The sequence below is a fragment of the Periplaneta americana genome, chromosome 17 (assembly GCF_040183065.1).
Source record: "Periplaneta americana isolate PAMFEO1 chromosome 17, P.americana_PAMFEO1_priV1, whole genome shotgun sequence".
NCBI lineage: Eukaryota > Metazoa > Arthropoda > Insecta > Blattodea > Blattidae > Periplaneta > Periplaneta americana.
In genome coordinates this window covers 79,852,008-79,876,567 of record NC_091133.1, presented here as the reverse complement: position 1 = coordinate 79,876,567, position 24,560 = coordinate 79,852,008, and the positions used below count along the sequence as shown (strand labels likewise).

The following is a 24,560-nucleotide window of genomic DNA, read 5'->3' as shown; positions in this document are numbered from 1 at the left end:
GGATCGAATCCTCTCAGTTTAAGTTACACCTCTTGGATTGGCTCTAGTGGCCTACCATCATGACTGCGTCATAGATGTATGACAGTGGTACAGTGTCCACACATGTGCAGAGGTACACTCGTTATAAGTGACTAAGTGGCCGGGATCCGACGGAATAAGAGCCATCTTAAACCACAAAGTGATTATTTTTCGCATATCATATATTACGATGTACCGAAGTACATATGATATTTCAGAGAATTTTTCTCTGTTCCACTCTTCCATCATCATATGATGACGCAGAATTTCTTCATATCATATCATATATCATATCATATCATATCATATCATATCATATCATATCATATCATATATCATATCATTTATTTATTTATTTATTTATTTATTTATTTATTTAATTATTTATTTAAATCCACCACCAACAGAAGCAGGCTTCCAACTACAGGTGGCTTACACAGATAAATATACAAAATACATAATAAGAAAGAAAAGAAAACAAGCAACACAAACGAAAGAAAGAAAATACATAACGGTAATAGATGCTAGAATATAGTATTGCAGTTAATATACTGCCAAATGTCAATATAATATATCATATCATATATCATGTCATATCATATCATATCATATCATATCATATATCATATCATATCATATCATATCATATCATATCATATCATATCATATCATATCATATCATATCATATCATATCATATCATATCATAGTGATGATCCCCATGTTCTTAATTACTACAAGAATTACTGTAAAACTTTGACAAAAGTTATAAAAGATGCAAAGAAAATGTATCTGAATGAAAAAATACAAAATTCAGATAATAATATTAAAACTATTTGGGATATTATTAAAAATGAAACTAATCGATATTCAAAGAGTGAAAATATTACTTGCATTAAAATCAATGATAGTAAAATAGATAACCCAAAATCAATTGCAAATCATTTTAACGACTTCTATATAAATATTATTCAGAACTTAAACATTCAAGATTGTGCAGAAGTTGCTGCACTTGGTTACCTAACTGATGCATTTAACACTGAGTTTTTAGGTCTCAAATTTATTCCCACTACCGCAGCAGAAATCATGCATGTGATAAAACAACTAAAAACAAAATATTCCTCTGGATATGATGAAATTCCAAGTAAAGTTCTGAAAGCTTGTTCTGAAATATTATCCCCTCCGTAAGCTATCTATGCAATTTGTCAATGCAATGTGGTATTTTTCCAGAAAGACTCAAATATTCAATAGTAAAACCAATATACAAAAAGGGAGATAAATGTACTATTGCTAATTACAGACCCATATCATTATTAACAACATTTTCAAAAGTGTTTGAGAAAGTTATGTATAATAGATTATATCATTACCTGGAGTCCAACAATATATTAGTTTTAGAACAGTTTGGATTTAGAAAACAAAAATCGACAGAGAATGCTGCTTTTAGTTTGGTGGATGAAATACTAAATTCATTAAATTCGAAACTACATGTAGGTGGAATTTTTTGTGACTTGGCTAAAGCATTTGATTGTGTAGACCATAGCATATTAGTAAAAAAATTGAAGTTTTATGGTATTAAAGATGAGATGTTGGGTTGGTTTACATCGTACTTATCAAATAGAAAACAAAAAGTAGAAATAAATGTACCAAATAGTCATAAAGTTACTTATTCAGAATTTAAAAATATTAAACATGGTGTTCCGCAGGGGTCAATTTTAGGTCCATTGTTGTTTCTAGTTTATATTAATGATTTAGCCTTGACCATAAACAATTCATCCCATGTAATTTTATTTGCAGATGATACAAGTGTAATTATTTCAAGCAAACAATACGATAATTTTATAAACACTTCTAATACAGTGCTGAATCTAATGAATGAATGGTTCCATGCAAATAAACTAGCACTTAATGTTGATAAAACCAGTGCAGTCAAATTTAGTACACACAATAGTGCTCAGGTTTCCTACAGTATTCGATTAAATGGAACTCATCTCAAAGAATCTATAAGCACAAAGTTTCTTGGTTTAGAATTGGATAATCACTTGAACTGGAAAACGCATATAGAATGTATTACTCGTAAATTGAGCTCTGCCTGTTATGCATTAAGATCCTTATCTACTATTGGTGATATAAACTTACTTAAAATGTCATACTTTGCATATTTTCACTCTGTAATGAAATATGGATTAATATTCTGGGGTAACTCGTCTGAAGCTAAACACGTTTTTGTTTTACAAAAGAAAGCTATAAGAATAATGGCCGGTGTGCATAAAAGGACCTCATGTAAAAATATTTTCCGAAACTTAGAAATCTTGACTTTACCTTGTGAATACATTCTTTCCCTAATGATGCTGTATATTAAGAACCAAGATAAATTCAGTACTAATCAAGACATTCATCATTTTAATACAAGACATAAATCAGATCTTCATCTACCCTCTGTTAGTCTAAGCTGTTTTAAAAAAGGAGTTCGCTATTCATGTATAACAGTCTTCAATGCACTGCCTAATTATCTTAAAGATTTGAAGAACAACGAGAAAAGGTTCAGAAAAGAATTAACCAAATTTCTACATACTCATACCTTCTACACAATTGATGAATTGTTTATGCTTGTGAATTGAATTATTCTACTTAAATGACATGTACAATTTTATATAGCTCAACAAAAATATGTTTTTATATTGACTTAATCTGTTTACTGTGCATTGTATTTTTTGTTTAGCATAACTGATGAATTGTATGTACTATAAATTGAATAGTATACTGTATAGGTCAACTGATGAATTGTTTAAGCTTATAAATTGAATTAATCTACTTCATATGAATTGTATAGCTTAACGAAAATAAGTTTGTAAATTGAACTAATTTGATTGTATATGTTTGTATAGTTTGGCTGATGAATTGTATATGTTCTTAAAATGATTACTAGTCTGTGTAGCTCTACTGATGAATTGTATATAGACCTACTGTAAATTGAATGGTAATATGTATAGCTCAACTGATGAATTGTTTATGATTATAAATTGAATTAATCTACTTGATATTAATTGCACAAATTTGTATAGCTTAATGAAAGTATGCTACTTTGTATTGTATATAATTGTATAGTTTTGGCCGATGAATTGTATATGCTTTAAATTGAATAGTAATCTATATAGCTCTACTGATAAATTGTTTGTGTTTGTAATTTGAAGTAGTTTGCATGATATGTATTATCAATTTCTGTATATCACAACTGGTTGAATTGTTTATGCCTTAAATTTAATTAAATTGTTTTGTATTATAATATAGCTCAACTTATGAATGATCGTTTGCGTTTGTAAATTTAATAATCTGATTGGCTATGTATTGTATACTTTTAGTAGAGCCATCGATGTAGCTCAGTCGGCAGACTCGCTGGGCTGCTGATCCGGAGCTGCGTTCGGGCTTGGGTTGGAATCCCCTTTGGACTTTGGTTTCTTCGGAGGTTTTCCCCAGCCGTGGGACTGAAGCCGGATGGTCTATGGCGAGTCCTTGGCATCAACCCCTTTGATTTGATTACCCCCTTTGATTTGATTACCTGGTTGGGTTTTTCCGAGGTTTCCCCCACCGAAAAGGCAAATGCCGGGTAATATTTTGGCGAATCCTCGGACCTCATCTCATCTCAGTACATCTCGCCAAAATGTAAAAAAAAATGTAAAAAAATTGTACGAAATTGTAAAAATTGTAGAAAATTACTAAATTGTAAAACTATAAAAATTTGTAAAAATTGTAATTGTAATATTGTAAAATGTTGACATGTTCCACATCTTAAAGCTTCATTGCTCATGTAAGATCTATGGAATAAAATAAATGAATGAATGAATGCATATCATATATCATATCATATCATATCATATCATATCATATCATATCATATCATATCATTTATTTATTTACTTAAATCCACCACCAACAGAAGCAGGCTTCCAACTACAGATGGCTTACACAGATAAATATACAAAATACATAATAAGAAAGAAAAGAAAACAAACAACACAAACGAAAGAAAAAAAATACATAACGGTAATAGAGGCTAGAATATAGTATTGCAGTTAATATAATGCCAAATGTCAATATAATATATCATATCATATATCATGTCATGTCATATATCATATCATATCATATAACATATATATCATATCATATCATATCATATCATATCATATCATATATCACATCATATCATATCATATATCACACCATATCATATCATATCATATCATATATCATATCATATCATATCATATCATATCATATCATATATCATATATCGTATCATATCATAGATGTTGAAAAATGAATATCTGCAAATATTTTAAAATATATTTTTTCTTGCATCACAATTTATTATTCTTTCTCTCCGGATGTTTGGAATAGAAGAGAAATATCCTGAGAATGAGACCCCAGACCATCACAAAGTGAGTTTAGCGATGAAACTACGACGGCAAAGCCTTTAAACATGCCTGATTTTCTGTCTGAGTAAGCTTCCATAGCTAGAGGCGTTCGGTTTTTTCGCGCCGAACATTCGACCTCACGCTCTCTCTCCTACTCTAACCATAGGTTACACCGCCCTGAGGCCACGACGTGGACGTGGGAGTAAGGCTTTTCGATAGAGCTACTTTGTTCATTGCCGGTAGATTTCACTGACAAGGAGAGGACATGCTCTGTATATCACCGAATGGAATAAGATTGTGTGAGATGAAAGTACAAGACGTACTGTTTAAAGTCATACCTGATATGGGTGGCCAATGACCCCTCGTTTTGGAAATATTGGCTATTGTGACATACTTCCGTTATGTGCTCAATAGGGAAACATTAGCTTGCGTAACAGCGTAGCCCATATAGTTGGATGCTGAGTTATCTAGGCAACCTGAGTTCGTATCTTAACTGGTTCTATATATATATTTTTTCTTTTAATAATGATTAATATTGTGATCACAGTTATCTATTTACATATCTATATCATATTTCTCAATGTAATGAATGCTTGATCATGTTTTAAACAAATTACTAATTAACTGACATTATATTGTAAAGGATAAACAATGAAATAGTGCTCACGTAGGATGGTAAGATGTGTCGCTGGCGTCTGTTCTATTTCTGTAGCAGCTATTCAGTTTCATTTTGTACCCGATTCATTATGATGTCATAAAAACATACAAAATATACATATTTCCTGCAGGATGCACAGCTAATGAAAGAAGGTTGTCCACAGTCACACACATTTTTCCGCACTTCTGCTGCGAAACAGATATCCTTCACATTCACAATCACTTCTCGTTCGTTTATCAATTTTGATCCATACCACGCATATTTCAACATGGCTTTGAATATAGGAACTGACAACTGAAAGTGAATTAAAATAATAATAATAATAATAATAATAATAATAATAATAATAATAATAATAATAATATCATCACAGTGAATAATTTTACGGAACATCGACCTGGCATCAGTTACTACACTGTAATCTTTGCTACACTTTGGCTCACGGATTGGGGATGCCCAAACTCAGAGACAATTCAATTACGGGCCCCTTGGGAAGACCGATCTTGGACGGTTGAAGAAGCGATGAAAGGACCAGCTTTCAATCTGAAGACGCCTAATACAACTTTGCTAATGATCATGGTGAAAATTTTATGTTTCGTACAATAAGAAGTTAAACATTGTCATTGCGCCTTTCATGTTCAGTAAATAAATTAAATTAGGATTCCCTTTATTATCCAATTACCATAAACATGTTTACCATTATCATCCATAAGGGCTGGAACTTGCTGTGTCGCTCTGATCTCAAGGGAATTTTACATGCATTAAATCTAAACCCTACTTCAAAGTTTGTAGTTTGGTAAAGCCTATAATGGAAATGCGAGCTATAAATAATTGTAGTTGACAAAACAAACAGGACACACAAAACTGCTTTGAGACCTTTACAAATTATTCATAATAGAGCTTTAAAAAATTTATTGGGTTTTCATTATTTGACTCCAGTTAAATATCTATATCAATTTTCTTTCGTTCTACCAGTTCAATCAATTATCAAATTAGGTGCTGCTATTTTCATGTACAAAATCATTAACAATTTAATGCATACTAATATTATATTTCAGCTTAATAAACATATACATACAGTGCTCATTTAACAAGACAAAAAGAAAAAAAAATTTTTTCTCGTCATAGCTCAGTAACATATGGAACGAAAGGAATTAAGCATTTTTTAATAACAGCATTCAACCACCTTCCTTTAGACCAGACGTCTCAATAGGGCCTTCTCAGAGCACTTCCTCCTCTTTCTCTTTTTCAATGTAAGAGTGGAACATGGTTGCAGGAGAAGTTCGTGTATCTCCGGATGACGTCATTGACCGCGACGTTTGAATAGACATCTGCAACCGCTACGATGTAACAGTCAGTCATTGTGTCCATCTCCGAGGAAAGAATGTTCTTATTACCGCAAATGTATGAAGAAATAAAAGCTTTCATAGGGAAAGCGAAATTGTGGGAGACGCAAGTTTCAGTGGGTAACTGTTACCACTTTATTAATCTAAAATTGTTACCTGATTTGAATCAAGACCAGTGTAACAAATATAATGAAATACTGAAGGACTTGAGAAAAGAATTTCAGATCAGATTTAAGATTTGAATAGTTCTAATTTAAAATAATTGCTTGTGAATTTCTAAGGTGTTTAGGTTATTTTTAATTATTGAAAACATTACGAAATATATTATTTAACTATTATTGTAATTAATATATTAATATTAGCGTAACGTAAGAATACTTACTTTAACAACCAACAAGTTTTTATTGTAATTTTATTATTATTATTTAATTGAATTTTATTTTATTAAATATAGTATAAACTTAAAAAAGAGCGATACCAAAAACCTTTATTGGAAATGAAATATTGTTATTGTTTGGTCAACTGTTCGAAGACAGGTCTGAACCTCACAAGTGATACCAACAAGGCACCACTTATGAGTCAACTAGGCCAGGAGATAATGGAGTTAGGTGGCCAGTTCCTGGTGCTTAAATAATTACGTAACATGTATGGTTCTTCATGCTTCAGATGTCTTCTTTTTACTCATAGATAGTATATAATTAGAAAATAAATGTATTATTATTGTTATTATTATTATTATTATTATTATTATTATTACTGCAAACTAGTTAAGAAATTCCTTCCGAAAACAACCGTCTATTGTGACAGTACAACTCAAAAGTGCAGCTTTGTGGAATTTCTCCCGCGACAGTTACAACTTAGCTCGCTCATGCTTGTAACATTAATCAGCGATCGGCTATCTTCGGGTACTGCGCTTATCTCTTCAGCTGACTATGTTATTTATACTTGCTCTCTATAACAACTTTTATGCGTTGGCCTGCTTTAGACTATAGAATTTTACCAAATTGCCGGTGTTTTAAGAATTGTTTAAAAATAAGTTTTTGCGGAGATTATTTATTTTAATCCTTAGTTGATTTATTTATTTACTTACCTATCTATTTACTTACTTATTTATTTACTTAATTATTTATTTATTTATTTATTTATTTATTTATTTATTTCATGGTTTCCAACTTTCTTCCTTCTACCCAAAACTTTATGTGATCTTACTATTTGTTCATATTTTGCCTTCTTTCTTTAATAAATTCTTGTGTTATTGTTTGTTTTCCACAGACTGTACTTTCATGACTTTTTAAATTGCATTGCACAACAAATGTCTGTGTTCTTGTACAGGCCCTACATATGAGTTATATTCGTTGGGTCATACTCAACAAAAAAACACGTTTCAAAAACATCATAAGATAATCCGTACTATTGTTTCTTACTCTCTCTGTTACGGAGGACGGTTTGTAAGCTTATCGTATCTTAGCCCTCCTATCGTAGAAATAATGTTTGAAGTTCGAACGGTCGTGCTGGCTGTAGATATGACGTAACTCAGCTCTGTGGTCATGTCCGAAGAGACAACTTGCACGTCTTTACGTTTTCGATAGAGTTCCACTGGTGGTAAGCGAGGTAGATCAGGGAGTTTCATGTCGTAAATTGATGACGTGTAAAACAACCTTGCTTCTAACTGTGAAGTCTCTATCTAAAATCTGTCTGTCATTTTTCGGACAACTTAATGTCAAGTAATGGCATGGAGTGGGTCGTAAGAACTCTTGGATTCTCTTTCACCCTTCACTTGTAATTCGAAAAGGGATTTATTTAATTTTGTTTAAATAGATATATAATACGCTAAGAAAAGTAATGAATCACGGTTAACCGGTACCAGCATCGCTTTCCACTAGCCTGTCATAAAATTGATTAACATTCAAGTTGTCATGGCGCTTATCCACGAAGCGAGGCTTCCACCCGAGACCGCCTCTCGCGGCAGTCTCGCTTGTTGTTTGCCTCGCGGATTGTTCTTTTGTCGGAGCAAGAACGCGAAGCAGCGTGAGCCACCAGTTAGTGCGCGACAATTGAGGCAATAACAGTCGGTTACGTGATGGCATCTTTACCAACGAACACTTCACGGAGAGAGAGTTAATTACAGCGAGGCACATTCGATCGCATCCAAAGCCGTCTGAAATTGGCTCACGAGTGAGAAATTGAAGCGAGCATCTTAAGGCAGCCTCGCTTTGTGAATACACGTCTTAAGCTATTTTCGGAAGCAGTTGATACTCACAGATACATTTACGGTTTTTCACTTTCTTTTACGATACCTTGCCGCGTACAACCTTTCAAGGCAAGTTCTCTCTTCAGATTGAATAATAAAAGTATTATATCCAAATATGCAGATATGCTTGTAGTTTCTTGATTTGGAGTTTTTAGCTCAAAAGTTTTGAGGTATTCTGTGGTCTTCTATTTTCGGAATATTTTCGAAATTTGATCAATTTTAAAGCTTTCACGGTAAAGACTTATGAGTAGATTTCGAAGTTCAGGTCCCAGTCGGAGAGATACAGGTTAACTGAGAACAGAGTATTGAGCGGAGGTAGGGGAAACATGCTAGGATGGTTTTTTTTTTTTTTCCATCTATCGTATCTATCCTCTGTGCTGTCTACGACAAGTTTAATACGTACTAACACTGGAGTTGGAAAAGTTTGGAGCCACCGGCGTGGTTCAGTCATTTAAGACGCTTCTGCCGATCTAAAGTTGCGCTCGGGCGCTGGTTCGATCCCCGCTTGGGCTGATTACCTGGTTGGGTTTTTCCGAGGTTTTCCCCAACCGGAAGGTGAATGCCAGGTAATCTAGGGCGAATCCTCAGCCTCATCTCGCCAAATACCATCTCGCTATCACCAATCTCATCGATGCTAAATAACCTCTTAGTTGATACAGCGTCGTTAAATAACCAACTTAAAAACCGTTTGGACAACGTAAAATCATTGCGATGTCGGAAACAATACAATTGGAAGAAATTTTAAAATATAAATTATTAAATTCCTTCCAAAAGCAAAAACCTTACAAGTAGAAATAAGTATATTATCTTTAAGAAGACAAAATGCGTCACAATAGCTGACAAAAAATACAAACTTAATTATGGACCGGTACCTGTGTTAAAAATTATAAGGTATACTGTACATTCAAATTAGAAATTTAGAATACTTAATTTAAATTAGCATTACTATTTTAATATATTTAAGTAAACTGTATAGTTTAAATATGCATCTTGTGAATTTGTAACACAGACACTTCATTTTAATTAATTTCATTCTCAGCTTAGTTTATTTTGTTGTCAAGTTATCCTACAAAACTTTCTTTCTGACTTCTTCTTATTATTGAATTATTAATATTACAATACTTTAGTTATTTTCATTTTAAGTATAATATTAATCTTCGTTCCTTCATGCTCTATGCCTAGTTGTCCCCCCGAACAATGGCAGCAGCTTACATTGCTACTTATATACAGCACATCCCAAGTATTGGAAGCTCTCCACTTGCTCTACTGCCTCTTTTAGAACTCGCAAGTTTATCTTCTTTATTTTTCTTCGATAACCATGGTATTCATCTTGTTTGAATTTATTTTCATCCCATACTACTCACAGCTGTCATTTAGCTTCAGTAGCACTTAGTATCGTTTCCTCTTCTACTAACAACGCCATATCATTAGCAAATCTTATACATTTTTCTTTTTCTTCTTATTATTACAGCTCCCATGTTCTGTAAACAGTTATTCACTAAATTCTCCAACTAGATGTTGAACTGGGTATGTGATAAAGGACATCATTGTCGTACTCCTCTCCCTATTTCACTCCCTTCTGACATTTGTTCTCCTACCCTGACTTTGACTCGTAAATATTGGCTTATTATTATTACATTTATTCCTATACTCTTATAGTTATTCAGCCGTTTTACTACAGATCTCAGGGAGCTACTACTGAGAATCTAAACGTCTCTGATACTTGGTAGTTGTAAAATACTTTGATAAGGCGGGAGTACAATTCACAATGAAATAATGGTGCTTTATTAATACGAGTCCGCACTGTGAACCTCAGTGCCTAGTGGTACCATACGTGCTATTGAGTACAAAGTTAGTGTGTTCAGCCCGTCCTAAGACAATAGTTTTGAAGGGCGACAGTCCTTAGGATTCTTCGAATGGAAAGTAGAGAAGGGAACCTCCTCCTCCTCCTCCTCCTTCTTCTTCTTCTTCTTCTTCTTCTTCTTCTTCTTCTTCTTCCCTTCAAGTATTAGGCCAAATGGCTTGTTACGATCTCACAGTTGAATTTTCAATCCAGCGCTTCTTTGGACGACAGAGAGATCTCTTCCCGTTTGGACGATAGTGGAGCATGACTTTTGGGATTCTATCTCTATGCATGTGATGCAGATGATTTATCCAGTTGCTCTGATAATGTTTTACATTATTAATTACAGTTTCTAGTTGTAATTCTTCCATTACATCTTCATTGCGTTTGTGATCCCATAGAAGGGAAACTTTATATCACGTATATATGAAACATGTAAAATACATTTACCCCTGATAATGGAATCCAAGAAATATATTCTGGTTACTTCCACCCACATCGAAATTTTAGGACACACAAGGAGCCCATATCAGTGGCATAAATGAGCGTGAGTATATATCACTTTCTATCTTTTATACAATCTATATGAAACTCTCATATGTAGTGTACATGGAGGATATAAATTTAATTGAACAACCCACTCGTTTCTCCACTTCTGATGTCTGTCACTCTCTCAATTAATAGTCCATCATTACCATAACAAGTTTCAAAGTTTAATTAAATACAAAGTTTGGTATGATTTTCCTGAAATTATATTCAAATGTGTAATTACATTAAATTAATTAATTAATTAAATCAAAATTTTCGAAGAACTTTATGGAAAAATCAAATTATTATTCCACACAATTAAAAATAATACTTGTATAGTAAAGCAGCAATTTATGATTTCTAAATAAAGATTTTGTGCAAATTCCGTTACTTTACAAGGGAGCTATCGAAAGTCATTACCCGTGCCTATAAGTTTGAAGGAAACAGAAGTCATAATGTGAAAAAAACTTAAATTGAAAACATCGATTTTTATAAAATAAATATAAACAATATTTACGCCGCAACGACTAAAATGGCGTTACTATTTCCATCCAAGATAGAATACTGTATATATGCACAGATAGCACTACTTATACAGAGTGATGTATATAGAACTGACACATTTCTTTCTTTAATTATTCCGTTGGAAATTCATTCAATGACCCAATTTTAGCACCGAATTAAGTAGAATGTTCTGGAGTTTCGATTCCTTGTCACTAGATGCGCAGATGTTTATGTTCTATTCCTATTGTTGGCAGCACTGACCCAATTTTAGCATCAAATTAAGCAGAATGTTCTGGATGCGCAGATGTTTATGTTTTTTTTCCTATTGTTAGCAGCACTAGATGCGCAGATGTTTATGTTTTATTCCTATTGTTGGCAGCTGTTTTCGACATTTTGTGTCAACGTGAAAATGCAGTACACATTAAATCAACGACTCTTCCTTGTGAAGCAATACTGGATTACGAATTAAATTACAGCTACTCAAAGGGCATACCAGAGAGAATTTGGTGTTCGCAATCCTCCCAAAAGAAACACAATACTGGGACTGGTAAACAAATTGGAAACAACTGGATCTCTGGTGAGTGAAATGGGCAAGCATCGTTCATCTAGGCTTCCCACGGTTGTTGTTGACGTAAGAGCACGACTGGAGCAGTCACCCAAAAAATCATTAAGACGTTTGTCGCAGGAGACAGGGTACACCTACTCAATGTGCCACAGAGCCTAAAGCCATATAGGGTTGTTCATCAGCTACAGGAACCAGATAAGGATAAAAGATTGAATTATTGTCGTTGGTTTCAGACGTTCATTGTGCAAAATCATGCCATATTGTCCATCACATGGTTCACAGGTGAAGCATGGTTCCATTTATCCGGTTATGTGAATACCGAATAATTTCCAGGAACCTGTGGCCACCGAGATCTCCGGATTTGACAACGCCAGACTTCTTTCTATGGGGTTACTTAAAAGACAGGGTTTACGCCACACGTCCCCAGACATTGGACGATCTGATGCACAACATCACACAGGAGATTCAAGCTAACAACAGAGTCTTCCAACGAGTGGCCAGTAACATGGAACGACGTGTTGAGTTGTGCCTTAATGCAGGATGGAGGACATTTTCAACATTTGCTATAAAGGTAAATAATCTCCCAAAATTCCTCTACATTTTAGGTATAATAAGTTGTCGCTAGCACAATTCGTTTTGAAACAATTAATGAAAGAAATGTGTCAGTTCTATATAGCCTAAATCACTCTGTATAAACTGGAATTCTTATGTAACATATGAAAGGCTCCCTGTAAAAAGGGGGTGGTTCCACTTTTTGGTCAAATTAATGTTTTGTTTGTTTCATATCTTTAAAATATGCCCGCTCTTTTAGTGCAAGAACGATGTAATTCCGAGCATTTGGTATTAAGTTACATTGGAATTGGAGCCGAGTTCCCAATCGTTTTGTTGCAAAAAGGACATAGCTCCTGGAGCTGCATACAGAGTGGCCCGTAAGTAATGTCAATAAGTTCAGGGGATTATTCTTTGTGATACTTCAAGATAAAGTGCAACAAAAGTTTGCTCGTTTTTACTTCCTTTTCGACATAAAAATTGTTTTATATAAAATATTTCATAGCGTGTTCTGGGAAAGCAATTGATTTAATTCCCAAACAGTTGTCAATTTAAGGGTATATGTACGTGAACGATCACTAATATTATCAGAAAATGCAGGTTCTAAATTTCTAAAATTTTGTAAAAAAATTAACTCACAACTGGACAAAAATTATAAGGTACCACAACAAGACTTATTAGAACTTAAATATCTGTTAAAATTATAAAAATGGTTACTAATAATATTTTTCAATCCAGTTTTATCAAAGTATGAAAAAAAAACAAACAAATTCTTTAGTTACATAATTTGGTAACCGTAACAGTGTTATGGTCTCTCTGACATCTTTAATATTTTTCCTGCATGTAATAAACACTTATTTCTGAACAGTAGACTACTCTCAGACATGTAGAGTTGTTTATTTTAATATAATTAATTTTTTATTTGTCCTATAAAAAATATATTAATATTGACATAATGTTTTGTGACCAAATTTTTCTATTTTCAAAGAAATGGGCATTATTGAAGTCTATCTTTTGCATAAATGCATGTTAAATCAGTGTAGAAAATTTCAGAATTCTATCTCTAATGGTTGTGGAGTTATGAAATAATATGTGTGAAAATTGTAAAATTTTTGAAAATTTAATTTAAAGTAAAAAGTGAATTCTAAAAAATATTATTGGAAATCTTTTTTATACCTTTATCAGATATTTAAGTTCCATAAGTCTTGTTTTGGTACCTTGTAATTTTTGTTCAATTGTGAGTTCATTACTTATAAAATTTTAGAAATTTAGAACCTGCATTTTCTGATAATATTTGTGGTCATTTACGTACATATACCCTTAAGAGAGCAGCGTATTATGATATTAAGTGACTGAAGAATTTTAGTTTTGATCTTTAAATTTGTAGAGGTTTGAGCCGAACTAACGTAACTTTTCTGTCTGCAAAGTAATTTTTTTAGTAGGTTATTTTACGACGCTGTAGGTTATTTAGCGTCTGAATGAGATGAAGGTGATAATGCCGGTGAAATGAGTCCTGGGTCCAGCACCGAAAGTTACCCAGCATTTGCTCATATTGGGTTGAGGGAAAACCCCGGAAAAAATCTCAACCAGGTAACTTGCCCCGACCGGGAATCGAACCCGGGCCACCTTGTTTCGCAGCCAGACGCGCTGACCGTTACTGCATAGGTGTGGACCAAAGTAATTTTACAATGTTACATTTTTTTTTCGCATAAAATTCCTTTACATTAAAGAACAAAATTAAAATTATTTCTGTCACTTATTATCATAATACACTACTCTCTTAAATTGAATGAACATAGTGGAAATGAAAGCATTGACTTTCCCAAAACACGCTAAAACAATTTTTATCTCACCTGGTCTACGCTTATCGGTAATAACGCCATCTAAGAGCCACGCTCGCAGAGTCGGGACGATTAACGGTTAATAAACAAATAATAAGTCAATAACTAAAATATTGATAATAAAGAAATAGGTATGACTAATCAATAAAAAAAGATTAAAATAAATAAATAAGTAAATAAATAAATAATAAAAAATAAACATCTTCACAACACTTAACAAAATAAGGACTCGGTAATATTGTGGTCTGTCTGAGACTGAAATGAGAGGGGTTGAGGCTCATTTCTTAAAAAAGAACGTAAATAAGATATTAATACTCGTAATTAAGTCATCTCAACGTGAATCTAGTGTGCATTGTTCAACACGTGTTTATAATGGAGAATCGTTCTACGGAAATATTTTAAATGAAAATTACTTTTGTGCGAGATCGTGCGTATTTGCTTGTTTTCCGCACAGAACCAATACGCAGGAAGTGTGAAATACCACATTCAGTATTCCCAACGTAACACACATAACAATTTCCCTCTTCTTACCGCTTAAGCGCGACATTCATTTTACTGCTTTAGGCTTTTAACATATTATTTTTAGAGACGTTTAACATAGTAATAATTATAAACTGGAAACTTACCACTGCAATTTCACCTAAATTGCAATGTTAATTATTGTTTTTAAATATTTGCAAAAATTAAGTAAAGTCTACTGCTCCACGAAACTTATTGCATTCCTGATACAAGTAACATTAAGGAAGCCGTGAAAAAATCAACAAGATTCCAGATGCCGATGTTATTACTGCAATATGTTATATAAATAATATTGTTAAAATATTAAAATAAAAAATAAATCATTACATAACCTTACCGTTTGTTTTAAGTTCGCATTTACAGACTGGGGGGAAAAAAAGACAGACGTATATCACGGCCTGCTGAAGTATAGTAAACACAGAAAACATTTTATAGCAACAATATTGAAGAAAGATATTTTGGTTTTCCGAAGTTGCCGTCATTAAACAGAAACCAACATGGAGATTTCATTGCAACTAATTAGAAATTCGTCTTTCAGGTATGTAATAAACGGTCTTCGCACAAAATAATGTACGATACACGAGCTGTATGTTTGTTTTCATGTTCTCAACTACGTTTCGCTTTTTCAATCTTTTCCTCGAACATGAAAACGTCAACATACCGCTCTTGTGACGTATATTACTGTCACATTACAGTTTCTCAAATTTCAAAGTATTAAACCGCAATTAGCACCATTGGTATATTTACTAATAACAACTGCCATTATAATAAATTATTTATTTACCAATTTACCTCAAGTGCATAAGTTTGCTTTATCATATACTCCAACTTATCAACCATTCGTGAGAAATAAACTGAATAATTTTTAATTGTTGGTCTCACGTTGTGAGTTGTAAGTTGGTTTGTACAAAATTCTTTAAAAATAAATATTTTTCATGTAAATAAAGTATTTCAAATGGTACACACAAAAAAACGGCAAGATAATGGTGCTGGCATTGGGAAAAAAACTTTAGTAGTATAATTCCACACCTATTTACCTAGCTCTTTGCTTCACACTTTTAGCATCCCACCACAACCGTGATACACGTTCAAAGCATAACTTTCTTCTATCAATTCCATATCATCAAACTTCTCTCTACTCTGCTTCCTTCATAATATACACAGCCCGTTCTTGGAATTCCTGGTGACAAGAAATTAGGAGCAGTTGGAGTCTAAAATTTTTTGAGTACCGGTACACTCTACTTACAAATTTTTTTATTAAACAGAACTAGACTCTTGTGGAAGTCTCTAAATAGTCTCTAAATAGTCTTAATGATTTATTTCTCCTCTCTCTTTCTTTTTTTTCCGTTTTATTATTTTCATATATTACTTAATCATTTGTATCTGTATGCCATATAGTACGATTTTGCTTTCCAAGTGATTTTGATTACATGTAATTTTGTACTTTATTTTATATTCTCCTTATACTATGTAACTGATCTTGACTATTTATAATTTTCTACTAGGAGTATATTTTCTGTAATTCCTAAGGTATTTCTTTTGTGTTGTTTTGTAATCTATCACTTAACTTTGTATTTCATGTGTATTATTGAAACCTGGTTGAGTGGAAGAGAAGGCCTTATGGCCTTAACTCTGCCAGGCAAAATAAAACTACTATTACTACTACATAAGCTGCAATACAAAAACAGTTTTGAGGAGGGTTAGTTGAGCACGTGCGTCGAGAATGCAAATTTGTTTATGTTAAGAATATGTTTTATGCTGGTTTGAGTACAGAATTGTAAATGAGACAAATGTAGAACTCCAAATACCAATAGTTATACCTGGCTTGCTAAGAAACCAATTTCCTATTACACTTAAGTGGACAAATATCATATTCAGACTTTTTTCGTTAGGCGTAGGTGAATATGAATTAATGTACATTAATATTTTGGCAGTGTTGTGAGGGACAGCTTTTACTGTTTCATCAGCAGCAAGGTATTTTCAGAAGGATATTAACAATGAATTCTTTCTAACACTTCTCGCTCCTGTTCAGTCGTAGACAGAGAGGCATACGATGTGGATGAGAAAGAGCCAATCGTTTGTGATTTATTGTGTTGTAAGAAATGAATTCTGTTCATATAGGTACGTTCTTACTAATGTAACTTCAATTTCAAGTTTTTAAAGTATTTTTCTTCTTACAGTATGGTTTGAATATTACAATTAAAAAAAATATATATATATTTTTTTGTTATGTTCCCCAAATATACTGTGAGTTTTAATGTAACCGGTAATGTCCGGTTACAACAATTATTTTACCATTTAATAAAGCGGCATTTAGTGTGTTGAATCCAGGTTTTAATTAAAGTTCGCGCGTTCTTGCGCATTTATCAGTAATTACTTTTTTCAGTGGCGGGGCATACGTTAACGGGGAGAAGTGTTCCGTGTTTGGCTTAACAGCAGAAAATAATCACGGATTGAGGAAGTTTTTAATCACTGTGTGAGTGTTTTAGGCATGCAGAATTATTTACATTACATCGAACATCGGTTAAAAATAGTTCAAAATACATTGGACATATTTTTATCTAACCTTAACAAACGCACAGTGGATCAGAACGCAAATCTAGTAGCTGGAAAAAAATATATCTTCTCTGCATTCCAACAGATAGTTATGAAAATTTGTACATGCCTTACACGTGGCATATTTGTTCTGTGTACAAACTATATTTTTGCACAAGGAAAACTACCACTTTATAACCGGTGCATTTAGACAAAATTAATAACTTCTCTCCTATCTAACAGATTTTTATCGAATATTGTACAAGAATTACAGGTAGCATACCGATTCATTCTTCTGATTGAGGTTGTGGCTGATATGCATATGTATTATCAGGCAGTCCATCTCACTTGACGATATGTATCAGAGGAATAACAATAATTGTTTATATGCATATGAAGTTTCATTAATGTAATATGTAGCTAATCGGCAATGTATGCAATTGCGGGGAAAGCAACTGGCCACCTTACACCATTATAAGTGGTGCCTTGTTGGTATCACTTGTGAGGTTCAAACCTGTCTTCGGACATTTGATTGAACAATATTGATTCAATCAGAGTTTGTACATAAAAATATGTTACTGTAACTCCTGTGGAAAAAGTTTCATAAAAATTTGTTATGTAGCAGAGAAGTTACTAATTTTGCCTAAATTTACCTTCTAATTGGATACTTTCTTTTACACTAACATAATTAGATTTTCTACACAAAAATATAAACCTGTGCTACCTGTAACTGCTATACATAGTTTCGTACAAACCCGTTCGAACGGAGAGATGTTATTAATTTCGTCTAAAATCACCCCCTATTGAGGGATATTTCCTATTACACAAACGTAATCAGCGTCTTCATACAAATAGTATGTCCTACATATTATGTATGTCAGCCTTGGCGAAAATGTGACTCAGGGGCACATTGTGGCTCGCAATGATAGCTGTGCATTTCTCTTGCTTCCTACGTTCCCCAACCCCCACCCTCTCACTCACTGGAGTCAAACTCCGTTCCATTTGTATTTGTCTCTGACCTGCGAGTGGCGTATCGTCGCTATGTCTCTCTCGAAACCATGTACCTCTACAAAAACGAAAGTTTCAAGTAGAATGGGAGGACGCATTTTTTGCTGCCAATGTGATGAGAACATTAAATGTATGATTTGTTCACAAGTATTACGAGGAAAACGGTTGTATAACATAAAACGGCATTATAATATATGTTACTCATAAAACATTAAAACATTAAGTGTTATTATTATTATTATTATTATTATTATTATTAATATTATCATTATTATTATTGTTATCTCTGTACGTCGATCCCTTTTCAGCAGATGTACGGATAATGAGGTTAGATCTTCAATTTAAACTCACAGATTTACAATGTGATGTTAAACGAAAGCTAGATGTAAGATCTTGACAAATGTTGAACTTTTCAAATCTTTGCCAAAAAATAAATATCCGAAGCTTCGTTCTTTCGCTTGCTCTTTTTAAGACATGTTCGCTGCAACTTACGTTTGTGAAAAATTATTTTCAACAATGGAAATAGTAAAAACCAAATTTAGATCACGACTGACAGGCAAATACCTTCATGATCAACTACGACTGGCAGTAAGTGACATAATTTCTGATTTGTTAAATTCTGTCTCAGAGACATTCTGAAGACAGTTATTTTTAGGTTGTGATAATGTGTCCTATGTTTTCTTGTTCATTTCTTTCTTCGTTACACGTACTGAACATTAATTTGTAACCTTATACTGTATAAAATTATATTTAAGTGCTTGACGTAAGGAAAATGAAAATCCGTTAATAAGTCAGACAGTTGCTTCACTTCCCCTTCGGGTGCCCGCCTCCCTCCATAGGTGCTATGCACGTTGCAGGTTACACAGTGGCTCGGCGCACGATCACATTTTCGCCACGGCTAATGTATGTACAAAGTTCTATAAGAATCCGTTGGAATGCAGAAAAGTTATTAATTTTGTCCAGCTAGAGTTGCGTTTTTGCACACTCTGCACCGTCAGAGTTACGAAATCAATGATACTACACCCATACCGTTGAGTATGTGGACGCTGATGCTGGCAGGGTGTGCGTTGGAGGGAACGCACGAGTAGTTGCCGGAGTCGTGTTTGTGGGCCTCCGTCACTACCAGCTCACTCGTGTAGCGCCCGTGCCGCACCCGGACTCCGCGGCCCATATCGTAGTTGATCATGCGACTCTCGTGGTACCAGAACACGTACACAGGTGGCTCTGTGCTCTTCTTGAGCACACACGTGAGTCTCAGGGAGCTCCCCGACTTCACGAACTTGTCTGGTCCGCCCAGTATTTCGGCTCTGGCCTCTGAAACAACATAGCAAACTTATATAAGTAGATCAGTTGGACAAAGAAATTCGCAATTTCCCTAGCTTTCGATTAAATATTTTAAGGCTTCGTCCCAACTTACAAGGAGGATTTTTGTGGTCGAAGATTTCGGATTAAAGTGCGTTCATAAATATAAAAATAAATGGAGTAAATATTTAATATCAATGTCTAATAACCGATTACCGAAATTTTCATGCGAAAATCAGCCGTTAGGAAAAAGAACTGTAGAGAGACTTAGGGCCGAATTAATAATCAACACTTATCGTAAAGAAACCCTTAAGCAGTTGCTTATAATAATTTCCAATTCATAAATTCCACTGAAGTGAACACTTATTCAAATAAGGTACCTTTCAGCTTACTCAAATGTTTCCTGATATGCATTGTAATCAGCTGATTCGATATACAGTGGATGATGATTATGATTTTATTGAATTTATTGAGTTCTATACTGAAAATGTAAATGAAAATGTGTTTCGGCAAAAGCAAAACATATATCAGAGATATGAAAAACCCTTTGGAGATCTACAATGACCAACAATTTAAGAGGAGATACCGTTTCAACAAGAACACTGTTGTGGATATTCTGAAGCCTTTTATTGAAAATCACAATACAACCATGAGAGGATTACTACTGCTAAAATACTTTGAAAATGCTTTGAGATTTTATCTGTAGCATCATTTCAGACAGGTTTACGTAATTATACAGTAATAACTGATAATAATAATAATCCATGTTGAATCTTTCGTACACTACTTTTAACACTTGAATATAAATAATTGATTAAATGGCGATCTTACTCGTGTTAATTATGTAAGCATGTTCGGCTTACAGCTGTTTCGGTGCTATTCGACACCATCCTCAGAGCCTACCAGATCTCGGCGCTGTCTCAACTTCACTGCCTGTTGTGTGGGTGCGTTCCTGTGATAATCAATTTCAGAACACACACACAATTTGGCACAACTCTTCATCACACGAACGCACCCACACAACAGGCAGCGAAGTTGAGATAGCGCCGAGATCTAGTAGGCTCTGAGGATGATGTCGAATAGCACCGAAACAGCTGTAAGCCGCACATGCTTACATAATTAACACGAGTAACATCGCCATTTAATCAATCAATTAATAATAATAATAATAATAATAATAATAATAATAATAATAATAATAATAATAATAACAATAATAATCTATTTTTGGCAACACATAAAGCTTTTCGGGTTTTGTTATTATTTTGCAGTTGGTTTGTGCAGATTTATACGTATATTTATTTATATTTCATAACTAGTTCTCTTAGCTCACTTCTTTCTTCTTCTGTAAAATGCTTCTTCGACATTTCGTATAAATTTTAGCTCTATAATATTACTTCTGTTTTTGTGTACGATAATAATGCCGATTTAACAATTGAAGTGCTGGAAAACAATTGAATGTGCGAAAGCGCTCATGTGTACGCAGATGGAAACCACTTCGACCAATTTCTATGCCATAGGCTAGTACTCGATAATAAGTAAAAATATAATTATTTGCATGTTAATATTAATAAAAATTATTATATACGGTAAGGAAATAATACCCTGGAGGTTACTCATCGATAATGACGGAAATCTTCATCAATCATGCAAGCAAATCTGATCCTTTAGTTTCTGGTCGGAAAACTAGCTGAACGCTGTTTGGTGGACCATTGTAAGTGGAAATACATTAAACCTATAACAAGTTTATGTTTATTTATATTAATTATAATATTTATCCATGTACTGTGGGTCCCTATCACCACGGCATGGCGCGTCCTCAGGTTGCGGATAGAGGAGTCGGCCTTCAGATATTGAGGGTAGATGCAAATATATTGAATAAGCAGTCGCGGACAGCCGATAACGGGTGGTCCTCCAGTTTGGGGGTTGGGCGAAGGGCTAACAACCCATCACCGTAAAAAAAAAGCTTGTTACGAATCCATACAATAAGCCTCGGAATATGGGAAATGCCTGTTATTATTCTGTTGAGAAGCTTTTGTCATCTAGTCTGCTATCAAAAATCTGAAATTTAGAATTTATAAAACAGTTATATTACCGGTTGTTTTATATGGTTGTGAAACTTGGACTCTCACTTTGAGAGAGGAACAGAGATTAAGGGTATTTGAGAATAAGATTCTTAGGAAAATATTTGGGGCTAAAAGGATGAAGTTACAGGAGAATGGATAAAGTTACACAACACAGAACTGCACGCATTGTATTCTTCATCTGACATAATTAGGAACATTAAATCCAGACGTCTGAGATGGGCAGGGCATTTAGCACGTATGGACGAATCCAGAAATGCATATAGAGTGTTAGTTGGAAGACCGGAGGGAATAAGACCTTTGGGGAGGCCGAGACGTAGATGGGAGGATAATATTAAAATGGATTTGAGGGAGGTGGGATATGATGATAAAGAGTGGATTAATCTTGCACAGCATAGGGACCGATGGCGGGCTTATGTGAGGGCGGCAGTAAACCTTCGGGTTTCCTTAAAAAACCAGTAAGTAAGTAATGTGAAAAATGAGCTTTCGCCGCAAAGACAGTAATTTTCATTGCGGTTCACTTTTCCTCTGGGTTGCTCTCCTACTCAAATCCCATCCTTATTCTTATCAGCGCAAGCTTTCCTTAATAAACGAGGCTCTGGGGACCGAACCACAGCGGAATAACTGTTCCATAAGAAATGGCAGAAATGTCTTTTCAGCATGCTGACCTGCAATTGCGTACATAATCGTCCCCTAAGTGAAGAATAGGGGATATGATCAAGGAGTTGTTTGATATTTCTCTCTTATAGGTCATATGGACCCACTAATCAACGACAGGCGTGGTCTTCCAAACAGATTGGGGGTTGCATTTTGGTTGTATTACCGTTAAAATATAAAAATATGGCGCCTATATATATATATATATATATATATATATATATATATATATATATAAATCCTACGAGGGTAGCTGCCCTTCAGTAAGGGTTGCCAAAAGATACAGCATACTAAACAATAAAATAAAAATAAACATTTGCGTTATCACTATTAAAGATTTTTATTTTCAAATGGAAGCTACCCTTGGGAAAGTACTTTTATTCAATAATTATTAGTAATGAGATAATATATAAAGGAATTTAGGTACACAGGTGATTACGTAAAATCTGAACAGAATATTTCGTTACGTCTACAGCAATAATTTTCAAAATATTTAAAGGAAGTTCAAAAGACTTAAAACGTTCAACTGAGAATTTTGGAATTGTTCCCTTGCTCCGAACAATATATTTAGATTTAGATTTTATTTAATACTAACATATACATAAAAACGTTACATTAAAATACCCCGAAAGAGCAAAGCTCGTGTTCGGGGACAGTTCCGTTACATAGACATACATACTTTGTAGACAAAATACTTAAGAAAAAAGCTCACATAAAGATGATAATAAAATTAGTAAATAATAATACTAGTAATAACTGAGTGAAAAAAGAGACGATGTTGGGATTGATGGATTAGTATTAAATTATTAGTAGTAGTATAATTAGTGCAGGTCATGTTGATATAGTAACCAAGATAAAATAGAAAAATACACTTAGGATAAAAATAAAATTGTTTTACAATACATGGTACGTAATAGAAATACAGGGAAATCTGTAAAATAATTTTTTTAATTCTGCATCTGAAAATTTCATTGCTTAAAGTGGTAAATTCTGGATGAAATTTTATTATCGAATTATATAGACGTGGACCATAATTTGTACTGTGTAGTAAAGGAGAAGATGTGAAACATTTGGGTTCAACTAATTTAAGAATTTCATTTCGTCTTGTATTATGATCATGTGGCTGAGCTACAAAATTCATTCTATTTTTATGATAGAATTTCATTAAAGAGTATTTATAAATTTGGTCAATTCTAAAAACATTCAATTCGGAATGGATCAAATTTGTTGGATAATCCAGTCGCCTTTTCAAACAAATTTTGAGTATACGTTTTTGCAACATAATTAAAGGAAAAAGATAGTCCAAATACTTCAATCTGTCCTTGTATATGATAATAATCTCTAAAGTATTGCATTGTAGGGTCATAGATGGTCTTCTTTTCTTCATGTGCTGCTACAGGTTGTTCAACTGCAGTTTCAAAGCGCACGGTGGGATCGATGATAATTACTCTGTCATTTCCTCTATCAATGGCAATGATGTCAACTCGCCGAGAACTTCCATCTTTTGCAAGACAGTGGACTTCTTGGTGAACCTCGTAGAAGGAAGGAAGACTTTTACTAAAACTATTACACTTTTTGTTACAATACTCTCGTACATTGGACAGGGAGAGAGTTAATGGCTCTAGTAGCAATATCGCAGCATTAATTAACAACTTTTTCTGTAAGAAAATCTGTACACATAAAATTTTCACTAATACTAGATATATTCAAATAGTAAGAAGAGATACTGTAAATTAAGCACACTCAGTGTCTGCTGAATAGAGATATTTCCACTTTTGTACCAGGGTTCTGACATTGGGCTGCATGATCTGTAGTCACAAGAACTGGTACTTGAATCACAAAGCAGGAATATATTCTTCTATTTCATATTCTGCAAACATGACCTCTGACCCCGCATATGAATGCACCACTTGCAAATAATCTCCGGGATATAGT

General features: G+C 33.8%; 1 protein-coding gene across 1 annotated transcript in view; it reads right to left on the bottom strand.

Moving 5' to 3' along the window:
* The window catches only part of LOC138692672 (zwei Ig domain protein zig-8-like), a 459,104-nt gene that overhangs the window by 12,825 nt on the left and 421,719 nt on the right, over positions 1–24,560 (bottom strand). Inside the window, exon 5 of the mRNA XM_069815794.1 lies at positions 19,612–19,896. Within this exon, the coding sequence (XP_069671895.1) occupies positions 19,612–19,896 (285 nt within the window). The remainder of the gene's footprint in view (positions 1–19,611; positions 19,897–24,560) is intronic.